This window comes from Camelina sativa, chromosome 3 (genome assembly GCF_000633955.1).
Source record: "Camelina sativa cultivar DH55 chromosome 3, Cs, whole genome shotgun sequence".
Taxonomy (NCBI): Eukaryota; Viridiplantae; Streptophyta; class Magnoliopsida; order Brassicales; family Brassicaceae; genus Camelina; species Camelina sativa.
Window position 1 is genome coordinate 6,473,098 of NC_025687.1, and position 13,239 is coordinate 6,486,336.

Consider the following 13,239-nt stretch of genomic DNA (forward strand, 5'->3'; position numbering starts at 1 on the left):
TTTTTTTTTTTTTTTTTTTTTTGTCGTCGAGAAGAAGACGAAGACGCAGAGGAAAAGATATAGAGAGAGAGAGATGAAGAGAGATGATTTTTTCCCAGGTTGGACCCGATGCCGCCACGTGGCTTTTAATGAATGGTCAAGGCCCCAACTGGGTTTCGATTTTTAATGTGTGCTATTTATTATTATTAAAAATAGTTTATAATAATACGAATCGTTAAAATTAAATATGATTAGATTTGTTGAATTAAAGTCGAAAGCAAAACACATGCCAAAGTGATAACATAAAAGTCTAAAGAACAACAACAACAATATCATTGGTTTTGATTTTTTGCCTCTCTGTCCAATTGTGGAAACTGGACACAATTCGGTGGCTACCTCGTGGGGGTGGCAATTATTTGCTGTGTTCCTTTGTTTGTTTATTCAGTTGAACATTTTTATTAAGATATGTTTAAGTTGTATATCAGTTTAGACCTTATATCTGTTTGATTTCCGATCCAGATTCAAAATACTTAGGGAAAATAGCTCAATGTATAAGATACTACTACTAGTCTCACAAACAAATTGTCTAACTGAAATCAAATTACATCAAAAAATAATAGAAGATGGAGGACCAATAAGATAAGTAAATAAGGACTCTCTAGTGTTACAACTAGTGCACAAGGTATATATTGTAACTCTTTCATAGAAAAGAGAGGAGACAACTTTGTTCACTAAACAGGACAAGTTACTTCCTTTCGGAGAGCCAGCCAAAAAATTGTTGACTTTTAAGACTCTGCTTTTGTCGGTTCCGATGATTCTTCAGGGCCTCCAGTTTCTTCAACAAGCTGGTTAAGACAGAAATGCGAGGTATGTTGGGTCAATGCCATTTACTCAATCGAAAGAAATATGTTCTCTTAAGTCAAATACTGTAGAGTCAGTCAATGAGAACATACCAAAGAACCGACTTGCTCAAAGGCTCTCATTGCTTTCGAATCTTCCTCGTATTCATATCCCAACTGTAGAATCCGTGGTCCGTTCACTGACCAAAATGCTCTTCGACCTGCCTCCTGTAAATATATCAGAGGACCTTTTGGTAAGTTTTGGGTTTGGTGAATTCTTAACCAGGATTCAGAAGAAAAAAAAAAGGGACAGCGAGAAAGAGATTTGTTATACCTCTAAAATGATCAAATATATAGCTTCAAGTGTCTGAACGCGAATGTCCGGATCAGTAACTGGTTCTCGCTCAATGGAAAGTGCACTTCCAAGCTCAGGTGGCATTTTTGAGATATCTTGCTCACTGTATGTCTAAGCAATGTAAAACAAAATCATCAAAGACCAAAAGAAGAACAACTTTTTTAAGCAATGACGTATCAGCTATGAAGCAAAATCAACAAACCTTGCTGCCTGCAACTGGTAAGAGCAGAGCGGGCCAGAGAAACTCTGATATCAAGAGTATGTTCTGGAGTTGGTTTTTTGCTTCAAAACAGCAGTTACGAATAGTCCCAGCTACCTGAACGCCGATGAGCATAAACCATGTTAAATTGCTCTAAGGGTAGATTAAGTAACAGGTTCATAAAAACACTAATCTGCCAAACTTCTTTGAACGTACCCCTTTCTTTCGCAATTGATTTGTAGAATCAAACTGCCTAATAATCTGTTTTAGTAGTCCTCTCTTTGGTTCCAGTAACAATTTCCTCCCATCTTCTGTTTTTGATATGTTGACAAGGATTGAGCCGACATGCTCAAACTGATCATCTGGTGAAAAAAAAAGAACAACATTCAGTAATTCATTCGTCTTGTCTTTCTATCCAATAGCAATGTAACAAACACGGTTGCAAACCATAAACTAATAGGTAAGACACTATGCATAATATTTACTTAACTTGTAAACAACTACTTCAATGCTCCAAATGTAAACATTACATCAGAATTTGAATAAATGGTAAAACCATTAGAACTTTGGAAATTTTAGTCTTACCGAGGATTAGATACATGAAACCCAAACATGATATAGATAAAAGAAATTCCAGACTATCAAATCATATATAGATTATTATATCAAATAATATACCCAATCAAAGACTAAAGTAGTAAAAACATACCAGAAGTTTCACCAGAAGACCTGCAAAATGACCTAACAAGCTTCATGATATGTAGTCCATGCATCTTCTCATCGTCAATCTAACAAAGAGATAAAGTTTGAAACGATTAGCTACATCACCATTAGACTACCAAAAGACAATCCCCACTCTCCACCATTACAGATAAAATGGTAACCAAGAAAGATAAACGACCTGAAGCAAAGAAGAAACCCCATCATCCAACTGAGTGAGATTAACTAGAAGCATAACAAGCAACCTGGTAATACAAGACTCAGGCTTATACAACATGTCCATGGCCACTTTGATCAAACCCATTCGAATCATCTTCCCAGCCAATTCAGAGTTCTGAGAAAGATTTACAAGAGCTTGAGCTGCTGGCTCTGATACTTCCTGGAAACAATTGAATTCAAAACATTTCAATCTCTATCAACACCAATCCAACAAAGGAAAAAAAAAGAGTGCTTCTTAAGAGTTGAGCCATTGAGAACCTTGCTTTCATTTAGAAGACGAGACAATGATGGAAGAAGAATCTCAGAATACTTGGCTAGAGATTGTAAACCTTCCTCCGAACCAGTTAATCCACTAACAATCTCCACCGCAGCTTTCTTCACCTACAAGTTTGTTTCTTTCATTCAATCACAATCATCGCTAACCAAAAGAAAACCCTAGAATCTAAAACTGTCGGCGCATCCTCATAGCTTAGAAACAGATGAAACCAAATGTTAATAAATAAAAAAAAGCTTACTGTTGGAGAAGTAGATGACAAAAACTCAACAAGCTCTTCCAGCTCCGTCGCCATATCTCTGGTCTCCGAGGAATAATTCGCCGTAGAGAGAGAGAGAGAGTTCAACGTTTCTGCGCGCTATATCTCCGCCGGCGAACACGAAAAATCGTCAGGGTTTATTTGTTTACACGACAAACCAGAACACTCTAGTTTATTCAGAGGAACCCAAATTCAGAAAAGAAAAATTGCAAAACAACCCACACACTAACTAAAGTTTACACAATAATCTTATATTTATGAAAAATATAAAAATAAGACAGCATACATTATCCTAATTATTAGGGGTACTTTGTAACGTTTTAGTTAGTTTGAGGGTTATTTTGAAAACTTTAACTAAAGAAAAAAAACCCCAGTTACATCTTTGTGAGAGAGAGAGACTCAAATTTGTAATCTTTGACATTTTGGATTTCACAAAGATGGAAGCTTGTTTGAGATGGTCACGAGGAAGCTATTTGTATAAAACATTGAGACCACTGTCCAGCTCTCCCCGCTCTTCTTCCGTCTCTTTCAGCACCGGTTAGTAGCTTCTGCTCCTCTGTTTCTCATTTAAAATGGCGAAAATTGGAATGGATTCTGTGACCGTGAGAGATGCATTTTGATTCAAGTGAATCTGAAATTGGGTAATCTTAATTTTATCCAACGGCATCAGAATATGAATTTGATGAATGATTCTGGGTTTCTGTAAAAGAAAAAAGTGATTTTTTTGTATTTGTTTGCTTTTCATAATTGGGTCATTTGTGAAGAAGGGAAGCCAATCAAGAGAGCTTATGATGGGTTGTTGCTTGATGCTGGAGGAACTCTTCTGCAATTTTCGAATCCTGTTCATGAAACCTACGCTACCTTGGGCCAAAAATATGGTCACTTCCTTACACTCTTTGATCTGTACCAAAGACCAACTTTTTAGATGTTCGTAAGTTGATTTTTGATTTGTTTCAAGTTCAGGTCTCAAGACAACTCCAGCTGAGATTAAGCAAGGTTTCAAGAGAGTTTTTTCTGCTCCTTGGCCTGAGAAGTTGCGTTACCAGGTCCTTCTAATGAATGAGTGAATCTCTCTTTGTAACATAGATTCTATCTTTGATCGTTACTGTAAGCCATTGTATTTAAACATCTTTCATTGTACTCTTAGGGAGATGGAAGACCGTTCTGGAAGCTCGTTGTCTCGGAAGCTACTGGTTGTTCTGATAATGACTACTTCGAAGAAGTCTACCAAGTGAGTATCGACTGAAATACTGTTTAAGTAGTCTTTAGGTTCCATTGATAATGCCTAAAAGATGAGTTTAATATTCTGTTTTTTTTTTCTCTTAGTATTATGCGAATGGGGAGGCGTGGCATCTCCCAGAAGGAGCTTATGAGACAATGTCACTACTGAAAGATGCTGGAGGTTATTATTACATTGCAGAACTCTCTCCTTGTTTGCTTAGATTACTTATTGTATTCGTTAATGCTGATTTCTAAAACTGGTGTTAGATGATTGCAGTTAAGATGGCTGTTGTGTCTAATTTTGATAGCCGGCTAAGAAAGCTATTGAAGGATCTTAATGTCATAGATATGTAAGCTTTGTCATGTTCTGTTATTCAAATCTGGAATCTGAGTGTTCAAGTTAACACCATAAAATGGTTCTCGTGTATAATGTGTTTTTTCTTTCTTTGGCAGGTTCGATGCTGTGATTGTATCCTCAGAAGTCGGATACGAGAAACCTGATGAACGAGTCTTCAAATCCGCGTTAGGTATTGCATCCTAAACTGAACTGTTGTTTCTTATACATGGCTGCAAAAGGTTTTAGAATTTAAAGATTCCATGTCAAACGCAGAACAAATTAGCGTAGAAACAAACAGGGCAGTGCATGTTGGAGATGATGAAGGAGCAGATAAAGGCGGAGCAAACGCCATTGGTATTACTTGTTGGTGCGGCACAGAGACTTTTTTAACTTGTTTTATTCGAAGTTTCTAAATTTCTCAATGATCAATTCCATCATGAGTCATACTGTTTTTTGTTTGTTTGAAATATTAGGTTGTGGGGAAAAGATGTGCAGACATTTTCAGACATACGAGAGCGGATCTTGGTTTCAGAACACTAAGCTTGAAAGGTTTTGTTCTGCAACATTTTATAATATATCTCGATTCTCGGGGTAAATTTGCAGACCTTGGATCATGTAACCAATTTACTCAATCAACACTGTAATCTGTCTTTTTAAGTTAGTTTTTTTTTTTTGTGTTCAACACTGTAATCTGTGTTTTTAAGTTAATTAATAATGAAAAAGCGGCAAACTTGGAAGACAAGAATCTAGTATAATTTAGATCAGATTGATGTATCACGGGAAGCATACAAAAAGAAGAAAATGGTGAAAACAAATTACAAAATAGAGATTAAACTCTTGACATAACAAACCAGATATCCAAGTAAAGGGCCGTCTTTGCAAACGTCTTTGAAAACGGAATCAAGAGATTTTGGTTGTGGGATCATACATGACCAGTTCTGTACCAAATACAGCAGAAGAAAGAAGCTTGTTCTTCTCCAGGATTGCTAGTGGAGATATAGGAGTAAGAACACTCACTATCGAATATATCTGTTCCCAAGTCTTAGTCTCTGAACTGAACGACCATATCACTTGTTGGGTCCGATTACAAAACGAGACGCACAATCGGTTGTTCAGGTTGGATATGATGATTTCTTTGGGAGTTTCTTCCGCAGAAGGAAATGTAGAGATGATTTGAAAAGTTTCGGTATGAAGATCTAAAGATAAAACTTTTGTTTCTTTCTCCTCGGTTAACCAATAAAGCGATCCATCTAAATACAGAGGATACGTGGAAGCAATAATCCGATAAGGAGAAGAAGGAGTAATGTACCTCCAAGCGTTGGTGCTAAAATCGAAGACTTCACATGTAGTAGCGTTTTCTAGGCCTAGTTCAGAAGAGTTAAATAGCCTAACCGGTTTGTATGTACCAATGATTTTGTCTTTGCCGAATCCAAGCTGAGGGTATGAGAATAAATCAATCCCTTCTCCTTCCAGAAACCTATCGAAGGTGAGTCGCTGCAACCTGGAGGGAGGGAAACTTCGATGCCATCGAGTGGTGGGATTTAACACAAAATTTGCTTTGAGGTATGCGTTGAGGCAAACAAGACCGTCACAGCTATTTTGCCAGCCGCCTAATGATATTGGTAGTGATGATCACTCCAACACCAAATTCCTTGGAGCAGAAGTAACAACAAGACAACGACGATCATCATGAGACAATACCACTGTCTTCAGCTCACTGGACACCAAAAGAACATATATATCATCATCTCCTACTGGTTTCGAGCCAAAGGTCAACTGTTTCGCCTGGAAATATTGAGACCCCACTGTGGATTTCCACTGTATGGAAACAGATTTGAATCTGAGCAGAGACTTCACCGGAACTCTCTCTAGAATTTTCTCTACGGCATCGTGTGGAAGCAGTTCCATTAGTTTCTCTGTGGCTTTTGTTCTGAGTAATCCTCTTATTTGTAACTTTTTTCGTTTCTTTATATATATATTTTAAATCTTAAAATTTTAAGAAGATAATAAAAGATTTCATCCAAATAATCAAATAACACAAATAAGGAAGGAGAATATTTTATTTAACAAATCGTATGTATATCATATTCTAAAAAGTAAAAACACACAAAACTATAATCAGTAAATCAAGTAATTATTTTTAAGATAAAATATATATTCAGTCTAAATAATATACAGAGCTTAAACCATATATGGGCCATAACAAATTTCGTTTGTTTTATAATGGGCTATATTCAAAAGCCCATAAGATAAACACAGTAGCTACTTGTTGACCTAGAAAAAATATCGGATCGGATCTATAAATTGAAGTCATTTTTCTAGGTTATCTGTTTTTTTCGTGAAGCAGCCGTGCTTTTCGGCTGAGGAAGGAGAAGAAGAAGAACCAACCAAAAAGAGAGACGCCATGGGAAGAAGTAAGTTTTCTCGATCTCTCTTATCTTTTCGTTTAGGGTTTCTTTCTTCGTCTAATCTAACCAGATGTTCCCCCTTTTGTGCGATTTAGAGATTCTTCATTTCATTTGATTTTCGCTGTTCATCGTAGAAAGGATTAGGTTTAAATCTCCCTTCTGATACGATTTGATCGATTAGGTTTGGTTGATGTGAATAGAAGAATCATATATTTGAGCTGTATAGATTTGTGTCCTCGAGCTAATAAATCTGAACCTTGTTGTATAGGACCTGCGAGGTGTTACCGTCAGATTAAGGGTAAGCCATACCCGAAGTCTCGCTATTGTCGTGGTGTGCCAGATCCCAAGATCAGGATCTATGACGTTGGTATGAAGAGGAAAGGTGTTGACGAGTTCCCATTCTGTGTCCATTTGGTGTCGTGGGAGAAGGAGAATGTCTCCAGTGAAGCTCTTGAAGCTGCCCGTATTGCTTGCAACAAGTACATGGTGAAGTCTGCTGGAAAGGATGCTTTCCATTTGAGGATTAGGGTTCATCCTTTCCATGTTCTCAGGATTAACAAGATGCTTTCGTGTGCCGGAGCTGATAGGCTCCAGACTGGTATGAGGGGTGCTTTTGGTAAAGCTTTGGGTACTTGTGCTCGTGTTGCTATTGGACAGGTGCTTTTGTCTGTTCGTTGCAAGGATGCCCATGGTCACCATGCTCAAGAGGCTCTTCGTCGTGCTAAGTTCAAGTTCCCTGGTCGTCAAAAGATTATTGTCAGCAGGAAATGGTATGTTTAAAAGATTTCTCCTTTCACATTTTTGTTTTCACTGTTTTGTGGTTACGAGCAAAGCTAACTCATAAGTGTTGTGACATTTTTATTTTATTTCAGGGGATTCACCAAGTTTAACAGGGCTGACTTCACTAAGTTGAGGCAAGAGAAGCGTGTTGTTCCAGATGGTGTCAACGCTAAGGTATTGTTTATCATCAAATTATAGCACTCTTTGATTCTTGGGTTGCAGTAATAGTATTTGTCATTATTGGAGCCTGAATTGAACAATGATTTGGTTTCTTTTGCAGTTCCTCTCATGCCATGGACCTTTGGCTAACCGTCAGCCAGGAAGTGCCTTTTTGCCAGCCCACTATTGAAGAGTCTCAGAACTGATGTCTTCTCATTCCGGTGAAGAAGAATTATAATCAGTCTGAAACTTTTTGCTTATCTTTTTATATCTCTGGCGTTGTTTAAGTTTCGTAGTTGGACACAACAGTATTCTGAATGTTTTGTGACTCTTTTGTTTAATCTTTGAAATGATATTTGCTCCTTTGGTATCGACAGTCTTTTCCATGTTTTGTGACCTTTTGCAAGTTTTGTTGTTGGCTTTTGAGATCTGATATACAAAATCCTCCCTCTTCTTTTAACTGAAGCAGTACACAAAGTAGAATTATATGATTTGTATGCTTGATTGATAAATGATCAGAGATGGTTAAAACTTTGAATGTTAACGTAGTTTGATTCTCTAAGGCATAATAATTTCTAAAAGCCTTGTTTTATTTTATTAGTGGAGACGGTTCATTTAACATTTTTACATGGTGTCAAAACGACTGTTAAATCTGAAATGGGATTTAATCTTTCTTCTATGTAAGTTCATTGAAGTTTTAAAATAGAGAGATGGGTCATGGGTGGTTGGATGATTCTTCTCCATTTTTGTTTTGATCTCTTTATTTAGTATGCATAACAGATAAATAGATTGAAACTAGCTAAAGCTTAGCATAGCTAGCTAATGTTAGGTGGTTGTCCTTTTTAATATTTATGATCTTACTATCTCATGAAAGTCATAAAAGGCTGAGTGATCCGAAAGAAAACGACAGAGACCTACACGTCAAAATCAGATTCAAACTGCCATTTTCATGTTTAATTCCCCTCTTTGTTGTGTTTTTCTTTTTTTACTTAACATTTCAAAGAATTTCTTGCAAAAATTTTCTGAAGAAAGAAGCAAAAATCCCAAAACAGAGAGAACCAAAAGAAAAGGAAAGATAATGTTGAAAAAGTTTTGGGAATTACTTGCAAGTAAAAGATCAAGATTTCTTGCAAACTACAACTATATAATAAGAAGATTTAAATGCTCTTTTTCTTCTCTTTTATATGGAATTGAGAGGAGAAACGCCAATCACAGATATATTCTCTTTGCCAACATTTAAAAGAAATGACCAAAACTTTATATTTAGAAAACAAATTCAACAACATATGACATAACTGAAAAAAAAAAAAATCTTGATTTTCTCCACTACACTTATTACAGAAAAAAAAAACCCTGTTTCTGTTCTTTCCAAAAATCTTACAATACCACCAAAGAGTATCCAATTGAATTGAAATAAATTTCTTTTATAACCAAAATAAATAAGAAAAGAAAAAAAAAAGACTGTAACTTTGGACATCTCCAAACAAGCAGGAGAATCATAAAAATTATTTGTTGAAAAAAAACTTTAAATATCAGCAACCCATCACGGCGCAATTGTATACGAAATTCGAAGAATGTTTCCTATCGAGCAAAGTCCATAGAGGCGGACTTCGATCACTCTTTGGTATCCAAGAATTCAGCTCAATGTACCCTCCACCTGAACTCTTAGGTCCACCAATCACAATTAACCGCTCACCGCAAGCTCTAAACGCTAATCCCCAACCGTTAACCGAGTCAGCTCTCTCGGGCAATCTCCCTAACGTAAACCATTTCTTACTCTCTTTATCATACTTTCTCACTTCCATGTCAGCATGATCCGCTGCATACAACTGATTCTTCACAACCGCAACGAGAGGCGGCGCCTCTGCTGCTGCTGGCATTTCCCGGCTCCTCGGAGGAGACATTTCCGGAATCTCAGTCCATTTCTTCGTCTCTAAATCAAACTCCTCACCGCAAGTAAGCACTTTAGAGTCGTTCCCGCCAATTCCACCAATCACATAGAACTTCCCATCCATGAAAACACCCGAACACATCTTCCTCGGTTTGTTCATCTTCGGAAGCGAAGTCCAAGTCTGAAGCTCCGAGTTATACATCTCAGCGGAATCACTGATTTTGCCGAGAGAGTCACACCCACCAGCGAAGATAGCAACCTCTCCTAGACTCGCTGAGCCAAACAAACACCTCGGCGAGTTCATCCTCATACCGGACGACCAAGAGTTGTTCAAAAGACTGTATCTGTATATAACATGAGAGGAGTAATCATCTTTGCCTAAAACAAGCAAGTCAGTGCCAACAGCTAACGATTCTTTATCGGCACACATGAAGGTAACACCTGAAGGCATAGTTGGAAGATTCATCCATCTTCTTTCAACAGGGTTGAAAGCAACCCATTCCAAGAGCTGACAAGAGAAGTAAACCCAATGTTCAACAATCTGGTTTTGTCTCCTGAGTCTATAGATCTCTCCGGACTTCACGAGAGACCGGAAACAACGGTTCAAGGAAGCAATGGAGCCGTAAGACGACCTTGAGCAACGGATCAAACAGGTGATGGAATTGTCCCTGCCGATATCGTTGATAAGTGAATCGCCATCGTTGAAAGAAGACAATCCAATCAATCTGAGAGACTTGCTCTGTCTGAGGTGGTCATGAACATCATCATCATCATCATCCAATGGTCTTTTGCCATTGATGAGATTAGTAGAGTCAGAGGAATCTTCTTCTTCTTCTGATTGTGGAAACATGTAAGAAGGCCACTTGGATTCAGAAAGACGAGAACTTGAGAAGACCCTTGTTGATATCAAAAACGTCCGATCTTCCACCATCTTCTCCGGTATAGATTCCGATGTTAAGAAAAAGAAAAAAAGAGAGAGACTTTATGAGAAATCTCAACAAAAAAAAAAAACCAATCAATCAAACAGAGAGGACGATTCAGAGTATTCTCATTTTCGAGATTAGATCGTCCAAATGGATTGATTCAGAAGAACAACAAACAACAACCAAAAAAAAAATTAAAAAAAAAAGTTTCTTTATGGAAACAGCAAAAGCCAATCGCCAAGAAGAAAAACAAAAGTCAGATCTTCAGATTTCAAATTAGAAAAAAAAAAAAAAAAAAAAAAAAAAAAAAACTGAAAAACTGATCTGAATATGATTCCTCGACGGAGAAGGAAGAAGAAGAGGAAAGAAAGTAAAATGGAGAATCTATAAAGAGGAACCAACGAAAGAGAATTACAAGAGATTGTTATTATTATATACTAATAGTAATAAGAACAAAAGAAAGGTACTTATTACGGATTTTGGATTAACGAAAAAAAAAAAAAAAAGATTAGAAATTTGAAAATGGAAACAACTCTCTCTCTACGAATCGGACTGAAGCGTTCGTTAATGAGTTTAATACTTAAATCTCTCCCTCTCTCAGGGCTCAAAGTTTAAAGTCTCTCTCTCTCTCTCCCCCCTGTTTGTTCTTTTTTTTCTTTTTCAAATCGGGTTTTAAAAAGGAAATGGAAAATTAATTAATTAATTTAACTAAAATGTAGTACTATTTGTTAGAGGTTTTTTGTACTCTTTTTTCTAACATGACGTCCGGAGTAAATTTTGTATTCAAGATAAGATTTTTTTTTTCATAAAAAGGAAATATTTTTAAGTCTAAAATAAACGTATTTGAAAAATCAAAGAAAAAATTAATCTGTTTCTAGTTTTGTTTTTTGTTTTGTTTTCTAGTGTGTTTTCAAAGTGTTATAAATGTTCCTAAAAGTTTCAGTACTTTTTTACCTGTTTCTGTTTTTTTGGTCAAAGGATGTCAAATTTTTGCTTTGTAGTTAAAAAAAAAACTTCTATGTACGTCACATTTTTGTTTCCTTTTTTTTTTTTTTTTTTTACGAATGTACGTCATACACATCTCTTCGTTTTTTTTCTAGAAACAAGAAAAAAGTTCCCCATTTCTATTCACAATTTATGATTTCTTTTGGTTAAGGTACAAAAAAAGCAATACATTAAACCGATTTTACTAACACTTAAGGGTATAGAAACTATCATATTCATAGGCCAGATATATATGGTTTTGAAATTGTGTTAATGGAATATACTATAAATTTAGTGGATATGTATTGGGGGAGGACAAAATAAAGGACCTATACGCATTTTTCCACAATATATTATATTTTAGGGGTAACGAATAAAAAGTACTTTTTCAAATGGAATAGAATACTTTGATTTTTCTGTTTTTGGAATATAACAACATTTTTTCAGTTAAAAACTGTACGGGAAAAGAGAGTATGTATGTTCTCTCTCGTTCATCTCTGAGTAAGCTGAACAGAGATAGATAGATTAGGAATACGAGAAAGCTGTCGACAAAAGTGTTCTAGGTTTACGGATCACGTGTTCACGCACGTGTTTTTTTTTTCTTTTTTGTGCCCATAAATCATAATAGTATTAGTGTATTCTTAATTTTAATACTAGTACTATATTGTTAATTAGTATTTACTAGTGAACTATATTACCGAGATTACTGCATTACTTATGTGGTTGGCGTTGATCCGTTGACCAGAAATATTAAACTGATGTGGTGGTGGGTGAGGAGGGTGGGCTCTTCTTTTACCTCATCAAGAATATATAATAGTATAATACTGTCCGTTTTCTTAGACGTGTGTGTTTAATTCAGTTGATGGACATTTTCAAAGCCATGAGAGTTCGAGAGAAATTGATTGACAATTAGCCTCTACTTTTATATATAAAAATAAAATAAAAAAAATTACTTTTGATAATAATAACGATAATTTCCTGATTAACAGTGGGTTATTCTCCGTGATCTTAGTGATTTTTGTTTTTTTATATGGATGGACCGACGCTTTTCTAGAAATGTAACAATGAGCTAGTAGTATCGTTTAATTGTAAAAAATGGTCTACTGTCTCTCTTTGGAAGCTATCAGATTGACATGTGCGTGCGTGCATGAGCATCGTATTCTATGCACTTCCGATATTTTTTTATTACAAGCATGCACTTGTTTAAACATGTTTTTGTATAAGAGATTGTCACTAGCTACTCCTCTTAGCGGGGTTTAAAAACAAGCAATTTCGTACACATACCTTAGATATACATTTATCGAAGCTAAATATGTAAAGATCTTTTTTCTTTTTGTTTTGAGAAAACGTATAGAAAAGATATTCCATATCTTTTTTAGTTAAAGGTCGCATTGTATTTGTACCATTTCGATTATAAACTTTAAAAATTGAAGAACCTTAAGACGCGCCGAAAGATTAATAGCGTGCAACTAAAGGATTATTATAAATTTAATGCGAGTTGCATCTTGGCAGCTGTAATCCACTCATCAATTGCCACGTGTGAGAGCCATCTTATTTTGGACGGTAGCAAAGTGCTTTTACCACTCGCAAGAGTTTGTAAGACTAATCTAATCAAATAATTAAGGGAAATTTGCAGATCTTTCTAACCGGTTTTTCTTTTAATTCTTGAATTTATTTATCTTCTTAAGACAT

The 13,239-nt window shown here is 36.0% G+C and overlaps 4 protein-coding genes and 1 pseudogene across 5 annotated transcripts; 2 read left to right on the top strand and 3 right to left on the bottom strand.

Moving 5' to 3' along the window:
• LOC104773056 (protein HGH1 homolog) lies at window positions 510-2,972 on the bottom strand. Its single transcript, XM_010497608.2, has 9 exons — window positions 2,827-2,972; window positions 2,570-2,692; window positions 2,274-2,471; window positions 2,082-2,160; window positions 1,589-1,734; window positions 1,376-1,489; window positions 1,153-1,284; window positions 933-1,046; window positions 510-824 (listed from the first exon to the last, which is right to left on the bottom strand). Exons 1-9 carry the CDS (start codon window positions 2,878-2,880, stop codon window positions 765-767), a joined length of 1,020 nt encoding a protein of 339 aa, XP_010495910.1. The 5' UTR covers window positions 2,881-2,972; the 3' UTR covers window positions 510-764.
• Window positions 3,243-5,075, top strand: LOC104773064 (haloacid dehalogenase-like hydrolase domain-containing protein 3). 2 transcript variants are annotated; one of them, XM_010497619.2, is made up of 9 exons: window positions 3,243-3,381; window positions 3,609-3,722; window positions 3,808-3,890; window positions 3,992-4,075; window positions 4,171-4,246; window positions 4,343-4,415; window positions 4,519-4,592; window positions 4,676-4,769; window positions 4,876-5,075. In XM_010497619.2, the coding sequence occupies exons 1-9, from the start codon at window positions 3,282-3,284 to the stop codon at window positions 4,940-4,942; spliced, it is 765 nt and encodes a 254-aa protein (XP_010495921.1). In that variant the 5' UTR covers window positions 3,243-3,281; the 3' UTR covers window positions 4,943-5,075. The 2 variants fall into 2 exon arrangements, with proteins under 2 accessions (XP_010495921.1, XP_010495928.1); XM_010497626.2 differs by having other exon boundaries at window positions 3,612-3,722.
• LOC104778716 lies at window positions 4,963-6,310 on the bottom strand (annotated as a pseudogene).
• On the top strand, window positions 6,706-8,137 carry LOC104773080 (60S ribosomal protein L10-1). Its single transcript, XM_010497636.2, has 4 exons — window positions 6,706-6,816; window positions 7,079-7,580; window positions 7,683-7,764; window positions 7,871-8,137. Exons 1-4 carry the CDS (start codon window positions 6,807-6,809, stop codon window positions 7,937-7,939), a joined length of 663 nt encoding a protein of 220 aa, XP_010495938.1. The 5' UTR covers window positions 6,706-6,806; the 3' UTR covers window positions 7,940-8,137.
• Window positions 9,069-11,178, bottom strand: LOC104773091 (F-box/kelch-repeat protein SKIP11-like). Its single transcript, XM_010497644.2, has one exon. It carries the CDS (start codon window positions 10,569-10,571, stop codon window positions 9,282-9,284), a length of 1,290 nt encoding a protein of 429 aa, XP_010495946.1. The 5' UTR covers window positions 10,572-11,178; the 3' UTR covers window positions 9,069-9,281.